This window comes from Lotus japonicus, chromosome 4 (genome assembly GCF_012489685.1).
Source record: "Lotus japonicus ecotype B-129 chromosome 4, LjGifu_v1.2".
Classification (NCBI taxonomy): Eukaryota; Viridiplantae; Streptophyta; class Magnoliopsida; order Fabales; family Fabaceae; genus Lotus; species Lotus japonicus.
Genome location: NC_080044.1, coordinates 83,020,381 through 83,046,111, shown reverse-complemented (window position 1 = coordinate 83,046,111; position 25,731 = coordinate 83,020,381). Strand labels below are relative to the sequence as shown.

At 36.6% G+C, this 25,731-nt stretch overlaps 2 protein-coding genes across 3 annotated transcripts; both read left to right on the top strand.

Annotated features, from left to right (window-relative positions):
- Window positions 1–470: 470 nt before the first annotated feature.
- LOC130713666 (receptor protein kinase TMK1-like) lies at window positions 471–4,816 on the top strand. Its single transcript, XM_057563450.1, has 2 exons — window positions 471–3,115; window positions 4,013–4,816. Exons 1-2 carry the CDS (start codon window positions 865–867, stop codon window positions 4,537–4,539), a joined length of 2,778 nt encoding a protein of 925 aa, XP_057419433.1. The 5' UTR covers window positions 471–864; the 3' UTR covers window positions 4,540–4,816.
- A 1,883-nt stretch (window positions 4,817–6,699) lies between these two features.
- Window positions 6,700–23,759, top strand: LOC130712015 (THO complex subunit 2). 2 transcript variants are annotated; one of them, XM_057561834.1, is made up of 32 exons: window positions 6,700–7,034; window positions 7,129–7,254; window positions 7,692–7,733; window positions 7,867–7,926; window positions 8,054–8,116; window positions 8,302–8,382; window positions 9,066–9,134; window positions 9,225–9,272; window positions 9,380–9,448; window positions 9,542–9,675; window positions 10,019–10,094; window positions 10,791–10,984; window positions 11,377–11,457; window positions 12,292–12,502; window positions 12,606–12,842; window positions 12,924–13,004; window positions 13,098–13,217; window positions 13,321–13,380; window positions 14,178–14,305; window positions 16,943–17,039; window positions 17,153–17,281; window positions 17,815–17,918; window positions 17,990–18,170; window positions 18,346–18,527; window positions 18,765–19,371; window positions 19,486–19,590; window positions 19,771–19,926; window positions 20,012–20,092; window positions 20,168–20,590; window positions 21,020–22,165; window positions 22,644–22,948; window positions 23,284–23,759. In XM_057561834.1, exons 1-32 carry the CDS (start codon window positions 6,900–6,902, stop codon window positions 23,351–23,353), a joined length of 5,601 nt encoding a protein of 1,866 aa, XP_057417817.1. In that variant the 5' UTR covers window positions 6,700–6,899; the 3' UTR covers window positions 23,354–23,759. The 2 variants fall into 2 exon arrangements, with proteins under 2 accessions (XP_057417817.1, XP_057417816.1); XM_057561833.1 differs by having other exon boundaries at window positions 18,765–19,590.
- Window positions 23,760–25,731: the final 1,972 nt, after the last annotated feature.

Sequence of the window (25,731 nt, the reverse complement as noted above, 5' to 3'; positions counted from 1 at the left end):
AGTATAATATATATAGATAGTTAATCTTTTTAAGCATCTAGTTTAAGATTCGACTATTGAACTTGTGTATGAAAAAATGATTTGTTGAAAAATGTTCATCCGCTTAATGTAATTTTAAACTTTCTAATATATTAGTTTCGTGTCTCATAAATGTGGAGACACATACATACTTTAATTATCAATTTCATTCAATGATTAATAATATCATTAAATGATTAATGATTTAATATGTTTTTTTTTGGTAAATAATGATTTAATATGTTTGAATGAATACTAATAACCCAAATCAATTTCCAATTGAATGATGGTGATATGATGGTATCATCACAAAGAGAATGAAGGTTTGATTGGTAGGTAGTCAAAAATTGACAAATTCCCAACAAATGAAACAAAAAACCAAAAGAGCACTAACCCTATTTCTATGATCCATTTCTTTCAAACAAACACACCTTTACTACAAACAACCCTTACGTGCATTTCCATGTCAGGAGTGTGAGATTGGAACTTGCATTCCAAGCCATTGATCTCAAACCTCCAAAACACACACACAAAAACACAAACACACGAATCTCCTCTCTCTCTCTCTCTCTCTCTCTAAACAAACAAAATAAACTGCATTCTCTTTCTCTGTTTTCTCTGTTTTCCTGCAACTTTTTCTTTCCCCTAACAAATCGAAAAGCGAGTTTTTTTCTCACCAAAATTCGCTTTTTTCCGTTAGGGGTTCCTTCTTCTCCTCCTTCTCCATCATCCACAAATGCAACGTCATCAATTTCCTCCTTAAACCCTTATGGGGCAGGGGGATCCTCTGTTTTCTTCATCACCAACCTCTGTTTTTCCTCTGTTTTCATCTTTACAAACAAAATCATGGTGAAACCTCAACTGGGTTTTGCTTCATTCCGAGGTTTATTCATTTTCGGTCTTGTTCTAGTGCTTTCTCTTGTGATTACCCCAGCTAAGTGCCAGGATGATTCACAGGTAATGGGCATTTTGAGGAACATGATTCAACCCCCTGTTAGCTTCCAATGGTCAGACCCTAATGTCTGCAAATGGAAGCACGTTCAGTGTGGTCCTGGAAAACGTGTCACCGCCATTCAAATCGGGAACCAGAATCTTCAAGGCTCTCTCCCCAAAGAACTCGAGAAGCTCACAGAATTGGTGATATTTGAGTGCCAGGGAAATGCCTTAACTGGGTCATTCCCTTACCTTTCAAAATCCTTGCAGAGATTGGTCATCCATAGAAACAAATTCAGTTCCTTCCCCAGCGATTTCTTCAAGGGTATGAGCAGTTTGCAAGAGGTGAGAATGGACAACAACCCTTTTCTTCAGTGGCAGGTTCCTGACTCACTCAGAGACTGCGTTGCGCTGCAAATTTTCAGTGCTGAGAGTGCTAACCTTGTTGGAACTATCCCTGAGTTCTTTGGAAAAGATGGTCCATTCCCTGGTTTGGTTTATCTCTCTTTGTCTGATAATTCTCTTGAAGGTGGTTTACCTGAAACCCTTGGTGGTAGTTCAATTGAGAATCTCTTGGTGAATGGACAGAACAGCAACTCTAAACTCAATGGTACACTTGCTGTGTTGCAGAAGATGACTTCCTTGAAGCAAATTTGGGCTCATGGAAATGCATTCACTGGTCCAATCCCTGACTTGTCAAAGCTTAATCAATTATTTGATTTGGGGTTAAGGGATAACCAGTTGACTGGTGTTGTTCCACCCTCATTGTGGGATCTTCCAAGCCTCAAAGTTGTGAATTTGACCAACAACAATTTTCAAGGTCCAATTCCCAAGTTCAGAGATGGGGTAGCAGTGGACAATGATCTTGGTAGAGGGAGGAACCAGTTCTGCACAAGTGTACCTGGGGAGCCATGTAGTCCTTTGGTGAATGTTCTGCTATCTGTTGTGGAGCCTTTGGGTTATCCTCTCAAGTTTGCTGAGAGTTGGCAAGGTAATGATCCTTGTGCTAATAAATGGATTGGTATTGTTTGCTCTGGTGGAAACATCACTGTGATCAACTTTCAGAACATGGGTCTTTCTGGCACCATTTCTCCTAATTTTGCCAGCATTACTTCTCTGACAAAATTGCTTCTTGCTAACAATGCTATCACTGGTACCATACCAAAGGAACTCACTAGTATGCCTCTTCTGCAAGAGCTAGATCTTTCAAATAATCAGTTGTATGGCCGAAAACCGTCGTTCCGTGATGGTGTGGATGTCAAACTAGGTGGGAACCCTGATATTGGAAAGAATAAACCTTCTTCTCAAAATGGCTCAGGTTCTGGAGGCAACAAACGTAATGTTACAGCCATAGTTGTTGGAATTGTGGTAGGTGTTGTCATTTTACTTGGTGTTGTGGCTGCGATACTTTTTTATAGGAGAAAGTGGAAGCAGGAGGGAAAAGCTGAAAAGAAAACTGCAAACGGGGCACATCCTCGCCGTTATGAGGATGGAAAGGAGGTGAAGATACAGATTACAAGTGATGGTGTTGGTGGTGAAGGAACTAATGTGTTAAGCCCCACTTGTTATCAGGGGGACGCTAGTAATATGGTGATTTCAATTGAAGTTTTGAGAGACGTTACTGACAATTTTAATGAAGAAAACATACTGGGGAAGGGAGGTTTTGGCACTGTATACAAAGGAGAATTGCATGATGGGACAAAGATTGCTGTGAAAAGGATGCAGCTAGGAACGGTGGGCGAGACGGGGCTGAATGAGTTCATGGCTGAAATTGGAGTGCTTACTAAGGTTCGACACAAGCATTTGGTTGCACTCTTAGGTTATTGCTTGGATGCAAGTGAGAGACTTCTTGTCTATGAGTACATGTCTCAGGGTGCTCTTAGTACACATTTGTTCAACTGGAAAGTGGAAGGACTAAAACCGCTGGAATGGAAGACAAGGCTTAGTGTTGCCTTGGATGTTGCTAGAGGTGTTGAGTATCTTCATGTTCTGGGCCAACAGATTTTTATTCACAGGGATCTCAAACCATCCAACATTTTGCTTGGAGATGATATGCATGCTAAAGTATCAGACTTTGGATTGGTCAGGCTTGTTCCTGAAGGAAAAGCCTCATTTCAAACTAGACTTGCTGGAACTTTTGGTTACATGGCACCAGAGTATGCAGGTAGACATTTAAATTTTCGTTTTGGAAATGTGTTCTTTGTGGATTAATTAGCTTTTTACATACTGGCTATGCTTGTTTTATCTGACTTTTGTCATATGCATCGAAATGTAATTAAAATTTGTTTTTCTACTTTCACTTGTGCAATGAGCTTGTTGAAGCACCAATAGGATACTTTGGGTAGATAACAAAGAAAATGTAAGAAAAGAATCCTGCCAATTCCTGATGAACCCCTCTTTTTGGAGATAGTGAGTATTACACAGGAAAGAACCGAACCCATTGCAACTATGCATCAAGTGTCTCCCCTCTTTATTTACATGTTGTAACACCTTTTAAAAAAAAATCAAAGTTAATACATAAATGCTATCAGACACATATTTTCAATTCCAATTGTGAACTGTATGCCCCATGAATGTGACGGGTCACCCCACTGGTTTATTAAATTTGTTTCAATATGCATTCTAAAAGTCATTGGACTTTCTGTAATCTCTTTGGCCACTTTGCATAACTTGTAACATTACTACTGCTTTGAGGGTTGATATTAAGTTTATACTATAGTTTATCAGAAAGCAATTTTTAGTATAATCATTGACTATGAAAGTGAGTGACATGATTTGTTCTCTTGTGTTGTTGTTTACACCTTGCATTGCCATAAGTAGCTGCTGTAATTACATATAAACAAGCCACTTGACCAAATAATTTGTGGCTCTTTACTCGAATGATCATGAGAATGTGTAATTCTTAACATATGATCAAGATTCTCTGATGTGGAAACTCTCATGTTCTCTCATGTTGAAATTTCGTGTTTATCTCTCTCTTCCTACTCAGATTTCATTTCTATCCTTTCTATGTTCAATTATCCAAGGCACTAACATGGGAATTTCATGAATGACTTGACAGCCACCGGAAGACTTACAACAAAGGTTGATGTCTACAGTTTTGGGGTGATTCTCATGGAGATGATAACTGGAAGGAGAGCACTTGATAACTCCCTACCCGATGAGAACATCCACCTTGTTACATGGTTCCGGAAGATGCTAATGGAGAAAGACTCATTGAGAACCATCATTGACCCAGCAATTGAAGTTGATGAGGAAACCTACACCAGCATTAGCACTGTTGCTGAGTTAGCAGGGCAATGCACTGCAACAGACCCTTATCCGCGACCCGACATGAGCCATGTAGTGAATATGCTATTACCTCTTATTGAGGTGTGGAAGCCTACAAAGGTAGATGCTGAAGACGTTTATGGGATCAACTTTAATATGACATTACCAGAAGCACTCCAAAGGTGGCAGGATTTTGAAGGAACTAGCACCCTGGATTTATCATTGCATAATACTACTAGTGGAGATAATACAAGGTCAAACACAACCACTCAACAATCAGACAATGCAGGTTCCTTTACACCTTCTTCTGGACCATGAATAGCGTGTTTGGATCATCTTCTTTTTTCTCTCAGAATCAATTGTTGCGCACAGAAGCTGCTGCTACAAATGCTTGATTTTAGCTTTAAAAATGATTATATTAAGCGTTTACAAACATGTACGAAGTTAGATAGACTTTATATCAGCTCTGGCTTCCATGTATGTACTTCTTTTGTCAGGCATGTTTCACTTCCTCACCCTACAGCCACCATATAGTACTCTGAACTTGATGGTTTCTTTTCTTTTGAAAAATGATAAAACTTCTGGTATTCTTGAAGTTTTGTGATGCAGGAGGATAGAAGTGCTGAAAACAGGGTTGATCTTTTGTTTATTTATTATTTTTCAAGGATTTAGATGTGATTACTCCATTGGTGCTTTCACATGCACCTTGCATGTTAGTAAAGATTAGAAAGTTGAAATTAGTTTTCCACTTCTAATTTTAGTTTTTTCGTGTTTTCAAATTAATATAAACTTAGCGTCTTGATCCAGCTACCTTCTATTATCAAGTCTAACTAACTGACTCTAACTACATAATTGTAATAGACCCTAGCCAGCTGAGCAATATTTGACAAAAAGTGGAGCATAGAAGATAGCTGGTTTATCGTGGTTCACCGTTAATGTGTGGACTATGTCCGGTCATTTGTTTCCAATCAAGATTATCCACTAATCACAAGCAAGTATTCTATAAGTTCTTACAAGTATTATTAAGTAATTTCCTTTCACAAGATTCATTTTTACAAGTCTCTTCAAGATTCACAACCTAGATAAAGAGTGTGAGATCTCTACTTCAGGTCTCTCTTAGAGATGATGATGGGAAGTGTAAGCTCAAGTACTCTTGTGTTTGTGAGTGTTTAAGTTACAAGTGTACAATGAAAGAATGTAAGACTTCAGCAAGTAAGAAATCTTGCATGAAAATACAAAAGTATAACTAGTCTTCAATATTTATCCAAATAAGCCATTATGAAAATAAGACAGTTGAGGAAATCAGGCTTGGGCTTCTCTTCTTCTCCAGACTTCAAACAACTCTTGAATCCGCATTTAGTTCATATGGTCATTGATATATACGCGAGATCCTAGCTTGGCAGGCTTGGTGAGATCTTTGCAAAAAATGGTGGTACAAAATGTGGTCTTTAAAAAAACTTTGTTATTGTCTTTATGGTTGACTCTCGAATGTATACTTTTCATATAACAAAAAGTATATATGATAAAAGTCACTCTTCATACCCTAAGATAGAGGTCACCATCATCCTCTGACTTGTACTTGTACTTGATATAGGTCTTCAATGTATTTGATTAGACAAAACATGCTTCAAATTCTCATAAGAAGTCTTCACTTCAAGATGTAAGACAATGTTTGCTTTGGTGTAAGACAAAGTCTTTCATAATACAAAGTTGTTTGATCTCTTTGACTTAATGCTTGAATGTATTTTTTTTCCTAAAATTTCAAAATATTTTGGTTAAATACTTGCTTACTAGATGACCTTGTAACTAGTGTACTGTTATCATCAAATATACTTAAGGGCCGAGTTAAAAAAAAAGATACTTAAGGGTTTTTTAGATATTTACATTTAGACTTAATAACACACAGAGTGTTACTGTGTTGTTCAATTGTAGGCTAAATGAACTTATTGGACGTCACATCAACAAATTCAATTAAAAGATTGGTGTTTCAATTAAAAAGTTTTTGGTAACAATCCTTTAAATTATTTAATAATACTGGTCGTAAATACGTGGTGGATAAAAAAATATGCATTTTAAATTTGAGATTAATTTTTATATACCGATAGTGTAAATAAATTTTACACAATCATTCGACCACATCCTTCCATTTTACTAGTTTATAATTAATTTTGAATTTAATAATATTTAAAATAGGAAATAGAAGGATGTGATTAATGACCGTGTAAAACTTTTTACAGTATCGGTGTATAATTGACTAAATTGAAAAGCTATAGATGTATTTGGACTAAAATGTGATTTTAGTACAAAGAAAAATTAATGTTACACAAAGTTCTTGTTTTTTAGTTAATGTTTCACAAAGTTTAATTAGAAACAGTTATAAAAAATAAATAAATTAGAAACAATTATTATTGTAACAAAAAAAAAAAACAATTGTTGTTGCTGTATAAAACACATTTTCCCTACATTTAGTTTGTGTAGAATCCAATCCAAAATGTTGTAAACGCTAACCCCTTTCTTCTCCGAAAACCCTAAATTTGATTCCCAATTTCCGATGGAGATGCGATTGTCTTCTTAAACCCTCATTCACAATCACAATCACAATCACAATCACAATCACAATCACAATCCATCTCAATACTAGTTCAAATCTCACTCACTCACTCTTCCCAATCAGAAGAATGTCTTTCCCAGCCATAGAGCGTGTTTATGTAACAGAGGACTGTGTTCGCGAATGGAAGACTGGCAATGCTGCCCTCAAGGTCTCTGAACCCGTCCCAATGCTTCGCTTTCTCTATGAGCTCTGCTGGACTATGGTGCGTCTTTCATTTCATTTTGTTTCTGCTGTTTCTATTGCAAATTTGGCGATTTGGCTTGTCAATGCAATGCTTTGGTTTCTTTATTTTTCAGGTTCGAGGTGAATTGCCGTTGCACAAGTGTAAAACAGCATTAGATTCTGTCATATTCTCAGAGAAAGCTTCGCCTGACAAAATAGCATCAAATTTTGCAGATATAGTCACCCAGATGGCTCAAGATGTAAGTCACTGCCCCTTTTAGTTCTTACTAGTAAAGGATAGGGTGCTAACTACTTGTAGAGTCAGGGCTGATTGGATGAAAGAGAGTCCAATAGTTAGAGTTAGAGAGACCTAGGAAAATAACATGTCAAATTAGATATAAGAGGGCTTTGTAGGTAAATAATCTATTTGAAAACTTAATAAATCATGCTAGGGTATTATGACATGGACTCATTCATGCACCTAATTCACCTAGTGAGAAAAGGATTGGGTGATGATCTTTTTTCTATGTAGTACTTAATGGGCTGTAACCGTGCAAGTGCGCATTGATATTCTGATATGTTTCTATCAGTGATATGTTGGACTGTCTTTCAATTGTGAATGCTTGATAATTTATAACTATATTGCCTATACTAAGCTCATAAATCTATTTACATGCTTATATCTCCTTTGTTACAGCATACAATGTCAGGAGAGTTCCGTTCTCGTCTCATTAAACTGGTCAGTATTTGCATGCTTTATTTGATGCAAATATTGATGTATTAATATTAGTATTTTCTGAGTAACTGTTATGATTGTCATTCCTTGGTATTTTTATGCAATTCATTATTGCTTATTAGTTTCCATTTATCAGGCAAGATGGCTTGTTGAATCTGATTTGGTTCCAGTTCGGCTACTTCATGAACGTTGTGAGGTCTGCTTTTCTGATTTCGGCTCCTCATTTTCATATAATTAGTTTTATAATTTATCTTATGGCTTCGGCTTAGTTTGTTGAAGAAAATTTCCTCAGGTTTAAGCTTTTGTATGTTTTGCATTTGAAGGAAGAATTTTTGGGGGAGGCTGAGTTGATCAAAATAAAGGCTCAGGAGTTGAAGGGAAAAGAGGTGAGCAATTAATTTCAATACAAGGGGCTTCTGCTGCTTCCTCCCCCCCCCCCCCACCCCAAATTCTTCCCCTTTTTTTTTCTCTTCCTTTTGTTCCTCTTGTTAAATATATAAGAACCATGTATATGCTTGAATGGAAATTCAATTCTTGTATGTATTTTATTCATTTGTGCTGTTGATTTCAGGTCAGAGTCAATACACGACTCCTTTACCAACAAACCAAATTCAATCTCCTCAGAGAAGAGAGTGAGGGCTATGCAAAGCTGGTATAAGCAGAATTTCCTTTCTTTTGAATTATTTATCACTTCTTACTACCACTGAGGTTTTGGCTAAAAAGATCTCATCTAATGTTTTGCAATTGTATGATTATTTTGTTTTATATGCGTTTCATGCATCTTTTATACATGGATGGATTTCTACATAAATCTTTTATAGATGTATGGTCAGTAAATTTTTAATCAGAAGTTTGTACGCCCTTGGTTTAGGATTTATGGGTGCAGCATGTTGGGTTGGTTATGTTTTGGTCCCATACTGAACCACATTGGTCTCATCATTTTAACAAAATTGAGCAAACCAAGCTTGCCATAAAAAGGATTTAATGATTATAATTGTGGCAGATGTCAGGTTTATTGGAATAAATTGTTATTGGACCTCTTGATTTGGGTATGTTCAGTTATGAGGCAATGCAAAACTTGTAAGATAAATAGTGTCTTCCTTTTTGAAGTTTAATTGATCCTGAACCATAATATTTAGGATCTTGAGAAGAGTAAAACAATATTATAGTTTACTATCTATAATGGTAATAAAAGATGTTCTACTACTCTTCAAAGTTCAGGTTTTACTTGGTCTGAAACACTAATATATTTGCATTTTCTGAAAACTTCTTGCCTTAGTGCTTTCCAGATACTATGCTTTTGTATGCTGTATTCAATTTAGTTTAATTGTGTAGGTTACTCTTCTTTGTCGGGACTCTGAAGCGCCGACTCAAAAAACATCATCAACAATTGGCATTATTAAGGTTTTGATGATTTTATTAACTATAACTATTCCATTATCAATTTTTTGTTTGTTGATGATGATCATAGTGCTGATTTAATTACTTTTGCAGTCATTAATTGGCCATTTTGATTTGGATCCAAATCGTGTTTTTGATATTGTAAGTTGGGTCAGCTTAATTGTCTTTCTTAATTTTATCCAGTTTACTTGCCTGTCTCTATTCTCATCTCATGTTTTATCTAACTACTGATGAATGATTTTGATCAGGTCCTTGAGTGTTTTGAACTTCAACCCAATAACGATGTGTTCATAGAGCTGATTCCTATTTTTCCCAAGGTGGATTAAAATAGAAGCCTAGAATATTCTTATATTTAATCTGGTTATTTAATTGAGAAGCTTTAGTAATATGATTTTTTCTCTTTTATGCAGTCCCATGCTTCCCAAATTCTTGGATTTAAATTTCAATATTATCAGCGGATGGAAGTCAGCAATCCTGTTCCATTTGGACTCTATAGACTTACAGCCTTACTCGTGAAGCAAGATTTTATTGATCTTGATAGCATGTAAGATGTGTTCACGCGTGATTCTATAATGTATCGATTTTGGGCTCTGGTTATAAGTGGTTGTTTCATTGAAGGAGATTTACAAATTCCATTTATATGGTTAATAAACTGTTAACATGAACCCTTGTTGTATGAGTTGTGATATTTAACTTTCTAGGAGTTATTTTTGATGTATTGGAGTGCATCATATAATCATGTATGACAAATTTTTAAAGGGATAGAAATGTTTTATTTGGGGCTGACATGTATGTCACCTGTGGTAATATTACTGACATCTGGGCTGGAGTTGCATACTTGCATTATGTAATTTGAGACATTTTTGAAACTACAATTTTGGTTACAGATATGCTCACTTACTCCCCAAGGATGATGAAGCATTTGAGCATTATAACACTTTCTCGTCCAAGCGTTTTGATGAGGTATTCATGCTTTGACACCTTGTAGAAAGCTATTATTGTCATTGTTGTTGTTGTGATTAAAAATGATTCTTGTTAGGAAGAAAAGAGAAAAAGTAAATCAGGCCAGAGAATAAGAAATTCAGCTAACAAGAGAAATGTAAGGGATACTAGCGAAAATAGTACGAAAATGCAACAAATCTGTCTAATCCCCCTCTATTTTTCAAAGTTTAGAACAGTTTTATTTATTCATATCACCCTCTGATACCCACTGGTTGGTCTGTTGTTTAAATGGGCCTGTGGCTACTAGTGTCTAGATTAGCCAAGGTGCTTGCTTTGGTGGTTTTGTGTTGATGGTTGCCTTGTGTGGGGCTGATTAAGACTGAGATCTAATCATGCTTTGCTTCCCTCTATCTGTCCTTAGTTTGTAGGTGGCTGCTTCTGTTAATCTGTTTCCTTTTACAACTTTGGCCTTTGTTTAACTAAGTTGGCTTGTCAAAATTTTAGTTTCGCTAGATTCGGCCAACATTCTGTTGTTATTTTTCAATCTTGATCTCTTTGCATTAGTGAATATTGATTCTTGAAGTAGAGATTGTGGTGTTCATTTTGCATAATATTAACATATCCATTTATTAAAAAAAATTAATGATATCTCCCTATTGTTTTCTCATTTTGTTTGTGCTGGTTGAATTTCTAGAAGATTGACAATCTTAATTACAGGCCAATAAAATTGGAAGAATAAACCTTGCTGCTACTGGAAAAGATCTAATGGACGAGGAGAAACAGGGGGATGTTACCATAGATCTTTTTGCTGCTTTAGACACGGAAACTGAAGCAATTGAAGAGCGAATGTCTGAGCTTCAAGACAGTCAAACTTTGGGCTTGCTTACTGGCTTTCTTGCTGTTGATGACTGGTATACGTGACTTCTACTGATAACAACTGCTTAAGAGCTTATAATACACTAAGCTCTTGCAAATGCACTCTTAATCACTTCATATAATGATAAAAATTGAAATTTGTTTCACTGTACGCGGATACGTGGTGACATTTGTCATACTTCCCTGAATTAACTCATTTGTCAGTGCTTGCATTGGTGTTTTTATATACGGGGACTTAATCAACGTTTTGTGTGATTATTGAGACAAATATGACTTTCTGTTTGAAATTTGTTTCTTTTTCAGTCCTAATATATTGATTTATGGCTGGCTCAGCAAGATCTTTCTTTTTGTACAATATTTGTTGTGCTCATAGAATTTCCCTCTGGTGAATATATGTTTATGGGATCTTTTGCTTTTGCTTTCATAGGTATCACGCACATATACTATTTGAACGCCTCTCAACACTCAATGCAGTGGAACATACTCAAATATGTGATAGTTTGTTCAGGTAAAGCTTGTGTATATCTCTTGCTCTTTTTATGCAAACGTTATAAATAGAGTTAAGAATTTAATTTATCTCTGGGTGCATTTGTGGTCATGTATGTCTATTAAATGTTTTTGTCATGAATTTATTTTTCCAGATAATGCATTTGGAAATATATGTCAAGATTCATGAGGGTGTATATCTAGTTTTAATTGAGATTAAAGTAATATAAAAGAAAAATAAAACTAGGGGGTGCAGACACATGAATGATTTTCTTATTAATTTCTAACATGCTCCATCATCCACAAGCCTTTAGGACTTAAAGCGTGAACTGTGCACAAGCTCATCCACTTTTTTGTATAGAAAGTCAGTTTTTTTATTTAAAAAACGGGGTGGCATAGATTGGATTTTAGACCACTTGGTCATAGAGTCTTTACTGTTGTGTCTTGAACTAATTGTTCCATAAGTTTAAGCTATTAGATAAAGACATGTGAAATGTTTTGATATTGTAGTGCTGTATTCATGGCTTTTAAGAGCGATGGCATAAATTCTATCTTGTCCTGAAGCAAGGGCAAAGTGATTTGTTGAAATTACATTACACTCCAACCAAATTCACAATGACACCTTTATTTTGCCCTGTGTTTTTTCTTCCAAAGTCTTTCAAAATAAACTGAGAACTGAGAAGCTGGCCCAAAGTGGAGGTTCACACCCAACTTTCATGAGGATGCCTGTATTTTATAGCATGTGCATGCATTTAACAACTTGTATCTTTGGGCCAACTATTCCAAGTTTTGTCGTGTCAGTAGGTTGTTTGAATGATTGAATAGCTTCAAATAATATTGTGTGATCTTTGTCCAGGCTTATTGAGAAGTCAATTTCTTCAGCATATGATGTTATTCGTCAAGCACATGTTCAAAACCCTGGATCCTCCACAGGAGGCAGCACTGATGCTATGGATGTTGATAACTCCTCAGGACATGGTTCTTTTATAAATCTTCCAAAGGAGCTTTTTCAGATGCTTGCTTGCACTGGACCTTATCTCTACCGTGATACTATGTTGTTACAGAAGGTGCATAAAGTTGTTTTGATATTCTGTTAACTTTTCCAATTGGTATGTTCAATGCTGATTATGATTTCCCCTTCTCTCCCATTTTTCTCTAAAACATGAGTAGGTTTGTAGAGTGTTGCGAGGTTATTACCTTTCTGCTCTAGAGCTTGTAAATCGTGGTAATGGCGCCTTGAATCCTCAATCTCACGTTACTGGAAGCCCTCACCTACACCTTAAGGATGCAAGGCTAAGGGTGGAGGATGCTCTTGGAGCATGTCTACTACCTTCTCTACAGTTGATTCCTGCGAATCCAGCAGTTGGTCAGGAAATTTGGGAACTTATGAGTCTCCTTCCTTATGAGGTTCTCCTTTCATTGATTCTTTATCCTTTTACCTGATATATTATTAACTAGTATCAACAAGCTTGGTTGATGTATATCTAGGTGCGATATCGCTTATATGGCGAGTGGGAAAAAGATGATGAGCGCATTCCTATGCTCTTGGCTGCAAGGCAAACTGCCAAGGTTTGTCGATCTATATATTTTTGGATCATCTGTGATGAATCTGTCAAGCTTTATTCCTCGTTATCTTTATTTCTTTGCTTTATTTCTATGTAGTTGGACACTAGACGTATTTTGAAACGGCTAGCGAAGGAAAATTTGAAACAGCTGGGTCGGATGGTTGCAAAATTAGCTCATGCAAACCCTATGACCGTCCTCCGTACAATTGTTCATCAGGTGCTGATTTAGTAGATCCTGTATCCTCTGACGACTGAAAAGCCCTGGCAGATGTTGATGATGTGCATTCTGTTATGTTAATTTTTTATACTTTGATATGCAGATTGAGGCATACAGAGACATGATTACTCCTGTGGTTGATGCATTTAAGTATTTGACTCAGGCATGTATATTTCTTTTTGTTTTAACTTCTGGTTTCATGTTGACTGCATCCACTTGTGGTATCATAATTTGTGACCTTATTAGGCAGTTAGAGATGTGTGACCTTATTTATTTTTAAATCCTTTGAGTCACCCCTGCCCCACTGAAATCTGGAGAAGACTCAAGTTATAAAGAAGATATAAACAAACCGGAATTATAGTAACACAACCATCTAGTGAGAAAAAAGAAGCCTTCCACGTTCCAATTAGTCTGAACTCTAAACATTATTGCCCACAGGGCCGCACTCAGCCAAATCACCATTTAAATGTAATTCCTTCTCAAGCATGAAGACGAAAAAGAGTGCCATCTTCAAGCTGCTAATTATATTCTGTATTATTTCAGTGACCATTTGCCTTTTTGGATGTTAATTTCACTCATTTACAATTTACTTGTTATCTGAACCATCCTTGTTACAAGAGTAGAACAATAGGGAGGGGGGGGGGAGACAGAGATTGTGATCTGAATGATATGAATTGATTTCTTAACAGTGAGTACAAGAGTATCTCTTCATATAGAGCTACATTACTTACTTAGCTTACAAGAGAGGATAGCAACTACTCACACTAACTATACAGCTGGCATTTAACAAACTACTAGCAGAAACTAACTGCCTCTAAGGGAAGGATACCATACACTCGAGTACATAGCACTCTCATACACTAGCTTTTACTTTTTAATTTTGTGCACCCATTATGTTCTGCTTTTTTGAGACTGTTTTGCATATTGGTAACTTGGAACCTTACTTTTTTGTTTTAACAGCTTGAGTATGATATATTGGAATATGTTGTGATCGAGCGATTAGCACTTGGTGGACGTGATAAGTTAAAGGATGATGGGCTCAATTTGTCAGACTGGCTTCAATCTCTAGCGTCATTTTGGGGCCACCTGTATGTATATTTGTTTCCTTAGCACTTCTATTTAGATGATTGAGATATGAGGTCTGCGTTAACTTTTTCTTGATGGGTTGTCATGCACATCTGAAATAAGTTCTGGGGAGTAATTATGATCCTTTTGGGGTTTTCCAACAGGATGTCTGACTGAATCTGGTTGGGTTATACAATTTATTCTTCTGATTAAAGCATTATTTTTATTCGCTGCATAATTGGTTTATGAACAATTCAATTATAGGTTGTCTGTCATAAGTGTCTTGGGTGATATTTGTCTTTTGACAACTATTTTTGAACGCTCTAATTTTGTTGAAACTATTTTATGCTTAAGTAATAATTATTGATAAATGTCATTCATGAGTCATTTGTCTACATTCACGCCATCCTATGGAATTTAGATCTATCCGGGATGCCTTGTATCAAATTCCAGGTTGCAGATCAACCTTAGCAAATGCAGGTTTACTGGACATAGCAGCATTTTGTATCCCTGAGTGCTAACATCAGATCAATTTGAACCACTTTGCTTGCCAGATGGTGGCCATGCGCTGACAGCTGTATGATGTGTGCTTACTGGTTTTTGCTGACAGATTTTTTTGGAAAAGACATTCGAGGTTGAAAGGGGGTGTCATTCGTGGGTTATCCTTTCAAAGTTCCAACCTTTGTTAGTCTCTTGTCCTCATAATTTTACAAGGGGGTTTAAAATGTTAAGAAGTGCCATTTAAGATAAGCAAGTGAGTAGTCAGCTATCCGTTAACTTGGATGTTGATCTTTCTTTTTTAACTTGGAAAGGTCAGTACTGTTACCAGACACTACTAGTCAATGGAGATGAAAGAACGAGTGTTTGCAAATTGCAGTGACATCAGTTGGAAGTCATGGAGTTTTTTTGCTTTATGTGAAGGATGATCTATGTTGTATGCACGATATTTGTCATTCTCATTGATTTTTTGTCATTTCTAATATCAATGACGAAATGACAGATTATTGGCACTTATCGAGCAATGTTCAAGAGGGGGACACATCCATAGTACTGCGCGTTTACCATTTTGTCTTTGCTAATTTGTGATGATTTTCGAAAAACTAGGGGAACAGATTCCTAAGCTGTTGGCCTTGTAGAGAGGGAGGACCTCAACTGTTTACTTTGGGTGGTTGCTATGTGATTAATCATTGCTGAAATTCAACTGTTGGACATGTATGCTTAGTCTTTGGTGTTGGGCTGATAATAGGTAGGTCTGGATCCATCTGATGAGACTTCAGTGGATAGTAGCATTCTTACATGTGGTCTGCTCCATTAGATATTACTTTCCTTCTGTGATGCTAATGAGACCGCAAAAGATATCAAAGAAACCATTAACTCTTTCTGAAGCTGTTTACTGTGTATATCTACAAGTGGACATAAAGGAGTAGTAGTTTTAGATGGTATATTCTTTCTTCAAAGAAGGTCAAGATGGAAAATACAGCTTTTCTTATGACTTTATCGTCCGTAGTTTCCTTCAATGATCAACAATTTTCCCCTACAAGAGGGCGATTCATGATTGTGTTGTCTGTATAGCACTGAGTTGCTCTTCTTCTAAAGAACGGATGGCATAACAAGTTTTGCGTAAATCATAATATCTGGTTTTAGTGGGGCTACATTTCAAAAATGAAGAATTAGATGCTTGTGGCTGCATTAATTTTGCTGGGCATACCTGTTAAATCCTGAACAACCTTGGGGGCCATTATCCCGCTAGGAATTTGTTTTTGCCTTGGAGGGATGGGGATTGAAATACCTGGAGCATTTTGGTTTGGTTTTCTTTTCTCTCTCTCTCTCCTAGCACATTCATTTTCTTTTGATAAATAAAATATTGAGCGTGTGTAATAATATGAAATAAAATGGAGTGAGGTTATATTCTGTGTTAACCTTCTGAATTTTCCTGTTTTGCGTGTTAAAGTGATTGTTAAAATGTTTTATTGGTTAGCTTCTTTGAAGGGCTTATATTAGATTATTTATTGGCTACTTTTAAGTGTAGCTGTTGCCTTCTGTGCAGAACCTGTGTGATACTTAAAATATATGATTTGAAAAGAAGTTCATAATCAAGTAGTGGAATAATATTGCCTTCTTAATAAGGTAAGGTCAAACTTTCATGATTAAGTTAAACAAAACAGACTAAACTAATAATTTGGAAAAGAATATTAATTTTAGTTAGATATGCTGTTTGCTGAGCGGAATTACTAAAAAGAAGATATGCACTTAGACAAATGTACTGAAACTCTAAAATGAAGAGTTCAAAGAGATCCGGATTAAATTACTAACGCGTATAGACTAATTTGAGTGGTCAATCGAAAACAAAATTATAATGGAAACTATTGAAGAAACAAAATATATCAGTTGATATTGTTGGCCCTCAAAATAGTGAGCAAATGTAGTTTGCATTCAGTTTCTGTTGATGAGACTGTGCATTAAGTTTCGTGCTGGTCTTCTGTAAGATTTATCATGTTTAAATTTTCTTTATGTCGATGTTGGTTAAGCTGTTTTAAATAGTTTGACTTTGGTTTTTATTATTGCCTTTTCATGTTCAGAATTGAGTAGGATTTGCGTTTATTGCTTCATGAAGCATGGTCTTCTTTGAATGTTTTAATGAGCTCAAGTAATTATTGTAGGTGTAAGAAGTACCCATCAATGGAATTACGGGGCCTTTTCCAGTATCTTGTGAACCAGCTAAAAAAAGGGCAAGGAATTGAGCTTGTTCTGCTGCAGGTTTTTTTTCTTTGTCAATCTTCACTGATGAATAATGTCGTGCAATATGCACTGCAGCACATGAAAAGGCCTAATACTGGCCCTAAATAAATATTTTTGCTGGTTTTTAACAGGAGCTTATTCAGCAAATGGCAAATGTTCAGTACACTGAGAACTTAACTGAGGAACAGCTGGATGCTATGGCAGGGAGTGAGACTCTCAGATATCAAGCAACTTCGTTTGGAGTAACTCGAAATAATAAGGTACAATAAGTACATCTTATGAAGTTAAGTTTTGGAAAGCAAGATACTTATGAAATTGGAGTTTAGACAGATTGAAATTTTACTCCAGGTGTAAGATTTTTTTTACTGCTTGCCCGCTTCCTTTGGTTTGTACTTGTTGAACTGGTTAAAGAATACTAATTAGATTGCATTGATAATTTTGAAACTTTTATAGAGTGAGCACCGTTTGGATTTTGCCTTGTTGATTGAGCTTAAAGATGAACTTCCTGAAACGTGGGCTAGTGTGAATAAATACCTATTTGTTGGATTATCTATTTTCTTTTTTTTACTGAAAAGATAGCCGGTTGAATGCAATGAGCCTGTTTGAATATTGTGTTTAACGTTGATTTTCTTATCATCATGTTTTGTTGGCTCTAGTGAATCACATATCTTGTTCTGTGAGCTTCTGAAAACTATATTAAATTTTATGTATTTTGGAATGGTGCCTCATTTAAGTTTCATCATGTAACTTGGGGGTTGACATTTTAACTTACCATATGGAATTACTAATGCAGGCATTGGTAAAGTCCTCTAGCAGGTTGAGAGATTCATTACTTCCAAAAGATGAACCAAAGTTGGCAGTCCCCCTCTTACTGCTACTTGCTCAACATCGTTCTCTGTAAGATCGTTAACTTATCATTGTTAGAGCTAATTATCTAGATTCTGTTCTCAAATTTAATGGTTTTGCAGGGTTGTCATCAATGCAGACGCACCCTACATTAAGATGGTTAGCGAGCAGTTTGATAGATGCCATGGAATGCTTCTTCAGTACGTTGAATTTCTTGGCAGTGCAGTTTCACCAGCATCAAATTATGCTATTCTTATTCCCTCTCTCAGTGACCTGGTCCACCTTTACCACCTGGACCCAGAGGTTTTTTTTTCCATCCTGTGTCTATTTTTCTTATAAACTTCCGACATGTTCTCATGATAAATACTGTGTGGTTTTATGATTTCTATGTTCTGATTTTCCCTTTAGTTGTAGAATTTATGGACAATGTTCTTTGCTTGATCCTGCATTAAATACTGTTTTTTTTTCTTGGACACAGGTTGCTTTCTTGATATATCGCCCTGTGATGAGGCTTTTCAAGTCTCATAGGAATCCTGATGTTTGCTGGCCCTTGGATGATAGAAGTGCTGCAAGTGATGTATCTTCAAACATTGAGTCTGACCTTGCAGATCATTCTGGTAGTATGGTTCTTGATCTTGGCTCTGGTCAAAGTCCTATAAGGTTAAAGGCCTAACCTTATTCCTCATATTTCCTTAAACCTTCTATGCTTTGAGATGTTACAGTGTAGATTTTAAACTTTCCAATGTGTTGAGATGGTTTTAGATGCCATTCTAGCTGGTAGGCTTAAGTCTAAACTTGTTGTTTTCGACTTTTTGTGATCTTACAAGGTATAAGATATACAGAGTTTATTTCTGCTATTTTGTGGATTACTACTTACTATTTTATAACTGTATGCAGTTGGTCATATCTTCTAGATACTGTTAAAACCATGTTGCCTTCTAAAGCCTGGAATAGCCTTTCTCCTGACCTATATGCTACATTTTGGGGTCTCACATTATATGATCTGTATGTTCCGAAAAATCGTTATGAGTCGGAAATAACCAAGCTTCATGCTAATCTTAAGTCTTTGGAGGAGCTTTCTGACAATTCAAGCTCAGCAATCACCAAGAGGAAGAAAGAAAAGGAAAGAATTCAAGAATCTCTTGATCGTCTGACTAGTGAACTCCACAAACATGAAGAGAATGTTGCATCTGTCCGTAGAAGGCTTTCTTATGAAAAAGACAAATGGTTAAGTTCCTGTCCTGATACCTTGAAGATTAACATGGAGTTTCTTCAGCGTTGTATATTCCCACGATGTACTTTCAGTATGCCGGATGCTGTTTATTGTGCTATGTTTGTGCACACACTTCATTCACTTGGAACCCCCTTTTTCAACACAGTCAACCACATAGATGTTCTGATTTGTAAGACCCTACAACCAATGATATGCTGCTGCACTGAATATGAGGTAGGCAGGCTTGGCAGGTTTCTGTACGAGACTTTGAAGATTGCTTACTATTGGAAGGTAATTGATTTTTACTTGTTTACATTTTTTTTTATTTTTTTTTATTTTTTTAAATGCCTTTCAGGGGCCGTTCATTTTTTTATGTTTTTTTTTTCTAACCTTTATTATTTTCAGAGTGATGAATCTATTTACGAACGAGAATGTGGAAACATGCCTGGATTTGCTGTTTATTACAGATATCCTAATAGCCAGCGAGTTGCATATGGGCAGTTCATTAAGGCAAGTTTAACTATATGCTAGTTTAAAACTGCTTTGAATTTTTTCTTTGACTGTGTTGTCTAGATCTCTTGGCTTTTGTTATCTTTATCAATTTGGTTTTTTCAAAAGGATTTGCTGTTGGTCTACCGAAGATAAATTAATGCTGTGAGGAATCATTTTATATTTTCTTTTTGCTGATAGGTACACTGGAAGTGGAGTCAAAGAATCACACGTTTACTTATTCAGTGTCTGGAATCTAGCGAGTACATGGAAATTAGAAATGCTCTTATAATGTTGACAAAAATTTCTAGTGTTTTCCCTGTTACTAGAAAAAGTGGGATTAACCTTGAAAAGCGGGTAAGTAATCCTTATATTAAACTTTGCTTATGCTAGTTATTTGACTAATAATGCATTTTTTAAAATGATTTTATCTCCCGTGCAGGTAGCTAAGATTAAAGGTGATGAGAGAGAGGATCTTAAGGTGTTAGCAACTGGCGTTGCAGCTGCACTGGCTGCTAGGAAGGTATGCTGTTACCTTGTTACAACTTACAAGCTTAGCCATACTTTGTTTAACACACTAATTCCATCCATTATGCAGCCTTCTTGGGTTACCGATGAAGAATTTGGTATGGGTTATCTTGAGCTGAAGCCTGCACCATCTATGACTAAATCTTCAGCTGGAACTTCGGTAACTGTACAAAGTGGGATAAGTCTTGGTGTTTCTCAAACTGAGTCTGCCAGTGGAAAACATTTGGACTCCGGAAACACAGTCAAAGACCAGATAACAAGAACAAAAACTGCAGATGGCAAGTCAGAGAGATCTGAAAGCATTACAGCAATGAAATCTGATTCTGGCCACGTAAAAATCAAGGGTAGTTCAATAGTGAATGGATTGGATGCTCAGTCATCCTTACCCTCATCTGCTGGACAATCTGGGACGTCAAAATCAGGGGAAACCCCAAAGCAAGTGGAAGAATCCATAATTAGAGCATCTGATGAACATGCGACAAGAACTGCTGAGGTAGCTTTTAATGTCTCAGTTGTGCTGTGCAGTTTGCATTTTTATTTGTATAATGGGCTTGTGAATAGTCTCATTTGCATCACTTTTTGCATTGTTGAGTACCTGCTTTCCTTGGCTTACTGTTTGTGTAGCGGGCGGAGTTGAGAGAATAATTGTATAATTGTGACCTGGAGGAAAATTTATACTACTATCATTTACATGGGAAAAGTTAAAGAACCTTTTTTTATAATTCAAATTTTGCACAAATTAATAAATAGTTAAAAAATGTATCTTGTTCATTGACTAAGAAAAGTTTAGAAATAATTATGCTGTACCCATCTTGACAAGGTATTCGTTACTTCCGGTGCATACTCGTTTTTCTCTTCTATTCTTTGGTATTGATACTGTTTTTCCATTCGATCCATATTAATTTGGTTCTCTTGTTTTCAGTCGAGAACTTCAGCAAAACGTTCAGTGCCTGCTGGTTCACTTTCAAAGCCCTCAAAACAAGATCCTGCAAAAGAGGATGGAAGATCTGGAAAACCTGTTACTAGAGCTTCTGGCTCCATGAGCAGTGACAAGGATATACAACCCCATGCATCAGAGGGAAGACACACTGGAAATACCAATGCATCTTCTGCGAGCGCTAATGGTAACACCGTTTCAGGTTCTGCAAAAGCTCCATCAGCAAAGGTTTCATTTGATGGTCCTGGTAATGAATCAAAGGCAGATATCGGGGCTTCCAAGTCTTCCGATATTAGGGCTTCTATGGGGAAGGATGATGGAAATGATATTACTGACTTCACTAGAGGATCTTCTCGTGTAGTTCATTCCCCTAGGCATGAGAACACAGTCACTTCAAAGTCAAGTGATAAAAGTCAGAAGCGAGCTAGTTCTGCTGAAGAGCTAGACAGACTAGGTAAACGGCGGAAAGGGGATGTAGAGCTAAGAGATTTAGAGGGTGAAGCTCGTTTCTCTGAAAGAGAGAAGCTGATAGATCCTCGATTGGCTGATGACAAATTGGGACTTGATGAAATTGGTCTGTACAGGGCAGGAGATAAGCCATTGGAAAGGCCAAAAGACAAAGGTAATGAAAGATACGAAAGGGAACACAGGGAAAGATTGGATCGTCTGGATAAGTCTCGTGGTGATGACTTTGTTGCAGAAAAACCTAGGGATAGGTCAATAGAAAGATATGGAAGAGAACGATCTGTTGAGAGAATACAAGAGAGGGGTAGTGAGAGGAGTTTCAATAGACTCCCTGAGAAGGCTAAGGATGAAAGAAGCAAGGATGATAGAAATAAATTACGCTACAATGATGCAGTAGTAGAAAAGTCTCATGCGGATGACCGTTTCCATGGGCAAAGCTTGCCTCCGCCACCCCCTTTACCTCCGAATATGGTTCCTCAATCTGTTAGTGCTGGTAGGCGTGATGAAGATGCAGACAGGAGATATGCTACAAGGCATTCTCAAAGACTCTCTCCGAGGCATGAAGAAAAAGAACGGAGACGGTCTGAAGAGACTGTGGTTTCTCAGGATGATCCCAAACGTAGAAAAGAAGATGATTTTCGAGACCGAAAGCGTGAGGAAATGAAGGTATGGACCACTAATATGTATTGATTTCTTACAGGATCTGTTACTCTGGATATTTACTTCATGCACATGTAGTATACAACTACGGATTAGTGCCAACTAATATGTATCATATGTAGTTCTTTTTTTGGCGGGGAGGGGGGTTGAGTTTTGTCACTCTGTCCATGAACTACATATTTTTAGATCAGCGTTATCATAATTGATTGTTTTCAATGATCAAATATGATATAAAGTGATGATCTGACATGTATTTAACAAGCATTGGTTTCTATGAAGAACTTCCTTGTTTTCTCAGTTGATGGGTAATATTAACTATTACTTCAGATTGAAAGCGCAACCAATGTGGAAAGTTATCAGCATAAAATGTTAGAATGTAAGGCATTATTAGGGTTCTATGATTATTTGTTCTAAGGGTATAGTGAAGATTGCTTCCCATGGGTCTCTTTTCTATCTGATATTATTGTCTGTGTTTTTTATTCAGGTGGAGGAGAGAGAAAGAGAGAGAGAAAGGGAGAAAGTCAACATTCTAAAAGAAGACTTGGATTTAAATGCTGCATCCAAGAGACGTAAGCTTAAGAGGGAGCATCTACCAACTGGTGAACCTGGGGAGTACTCACCGGTGGCCCCTCCTCCCCCTGGTATTGGTATAACACAAGCATATGATGGAAGAGACAGGGGAGACAGAAAAGGACCCATGATCCAGCATGCAAGTTACATAGATGAACCGGGTCTCAGGATTCACAGTAAAGAGGTAGCCGGCAAGATGAATCGTCGTGATTCAGATCCGTATCCTCAGTCGCGTAATGCTTAGCCCGATATGCATGCTTATTTAATACATCATTACACTTCTTTCTGTCCATCTTCTACTGGTGCATCACTAGACTGTTTACATGTCTACCTCACCTGCATACATTTTTCCCCACCAGTTACATCTTCATGGATAAAGCTGCATGTTTACTTGGTAGATTTAGTTGCTTAAAGCTCCACAATATGGTATAATATATATGCCTGTTTGGGTTGCATGCTGTTCATTCACTTTTTTCTTAATCAAAAGGATAGCTAGTTTAAATTTTTTTTGCATGTTTTAATGATACATTGTTGTGCCCTTAATTGACTATTAGCTTGTATGACCGTGAATGGGATGATGAGAAGAGACAAAGAGCTGATCAAAAGCGAAGGCACCGGAAGTAACATACCAATGGGGGGGAATCACAAGTAAACTTTTCAAAAGGTCGTTTATTTTTTGCAGGGACTATAATGCTGACTTCTTGCAAGTGTGTTGATGTGCTGGGTTCACATCACTTTTGACTACTATCCCCATCATGCTTTGGTAACTTGTACCAAATTTTCAGCTGTTCAAACTATTTGGTATATTTTCTGAAGCCAAAGCAAAGAAAGTATGAATTGACTTGTACACTTGTATATAGTTTTGTATATTTTGGGTAGACAGTGATGAAATGTGCACTCTGAAAATGTGATTAATTCGCCTGAACCTTCATTTATAAGAATAGTCCAACAAGGGAGCATGAAGTTTTGTAGACTTTGTCTAAATGTTTTGCTGATTTTACATGAGAAGGGTTCGATGCACTTGAACTTTCATCCTTTGCCATTATGTGTAATCCTGTACACCATCCTTTGTTGATCTAACTCTATACCTTCCGGCTCTTGTATTTCTGCAAGATAGATACGGTTACTTGAAGAGAGGCTCAAGTTCTGTGGTAGTATTTAGTACTCCCTCCGTTCTTTTTTAAGTGTCGTTTTAGAATAATCTTTTTGTTCCTATTTAAGTGTCATTTTGATGTTTTAAAGTCATCATTTACCAATTATACCCTTACTTTTTCAATAACTCCACTTCACATTTCCTATAAGATTCTCCTTTCCCAATAACTATAAAGAGGTTTATAAATATATGATTGGGAGAAAGTGGTAATGGTTTAATGATATGAGAGAGTGAAAAAAAAAACTAGCAATCAACTATCTTGGTTGGAGAGCTTTTATGACTTTATGATTGGGATGTAAGAGGGTAGAATGGAGAAAAAAACTCTGACAATCTACTATCTTGGTTGGAGAGCTTTAAGCTAAAACGACACTTAAAAAGGAACGGAGGAAGTATTTACTTATATGGTTGTGAAAAGGAAAATGATTCATAGACATCTTCATAGTTCAAACACCTAGAGTGAGAAATGAATGTGATGATATATGATGTCATTAGAAGAGAGAGAGAAAGAAAAATGAGGTTTGAGAGGGTTCTGTATTGTTTGAATATCTTAGTATCATTACTTGTGAAAAGAACAATAAACCAAGCTTCGGAATCATAATTTGATTAATCTGTTTGCAGCTCAGTTAAAAATTCGTTCTTGTATATTGGAGTATTTATTTGTATACACTTTTTGTTAATATATATAAATTTAGCTAATAGGATTAACAAATGCCTTGATTATTATTGGTATTTTCACCCAATAATGATTGTCTACATGGCTTGGCTTGAATACTTGTCTTAGACATGTAAAAATATGTCAACAGTATTTTTTTTTGGCTTAAATAAGTTTTTCGTCCCTAACCTTTCCATAATACCTGGTTTTCGTCCCTCGCCGGAGCAAAGGTGGGGTTTAGTCCCTAACCTTTGCCAAAACGTTTGGTTTTCGTCCCTCCGGAGCTCTGGGTCAACGCCGGAGCTCCGGTGGCCCATGTGGCAATGCCACATAGGATTAGTGAGGCCACGTGTTATTATTATTATTGTTAAATTTTGGATCTCATCCTCATGTATAAAATTGAATTTGGTTTTAGTCCCTGGAATAATAATCATGATTTGGCATGCATCCTTACATAGAATATTGATCTGTGTTTTGGTCCCCTATTGGACATTAAAAGGCTACTTAGGAAGAAAAAACGTGTTAAAGTATGACAATCGCAAATGCCACAACATAATTTCATGCATAAGTCAAAATATTCTTACAAAATGATAGTGGTCCATCCACAAAGACATAAATTGCACAAGTGGTCCGACGGGCTTACCTGTTCACGCATAAGTCAAAATATTGTGCAATTTATGTCTTTGTGGATGGACCACTATCATTTTGTAAGAATATTTTGACTTATGCATGAAATTATGTTGTGGCCTTAGCAATTGTCATACTTTAACACGTTTTTTCTTCCTAAGTAGCCTTTTAATGTCCAATAAGGGACCAAAACACAGATCAATATTCTATGTAAGGATGCATGCCAAATCATGATTACTATTCCAGGGACTAAAACCAAATTCAATTATATACATGAGGATGAGATCCAAAATTTAACAATAATAATAATAATAACACGTGGCCTGACTAATCCTATGTGGCATTGCCACATGGGCCACCGGAGCTCCGGCGTTGACCCAGAGCTCCGGAGGGACGAAAACCAAACGTTTTGGCAAAGGTTAGGGACTAAACCCCACCTTTGCTCCGGCGAGGGACGAAAACCAGGTATTATGGAAAGGTTAGGGACGAAAAACTTATTTAAGCCTATTTTTTTCTTATTTGCTAAGAGCTTATTTAAAAAAAAAATGACAGCTGTGTGTCTGCATTTAA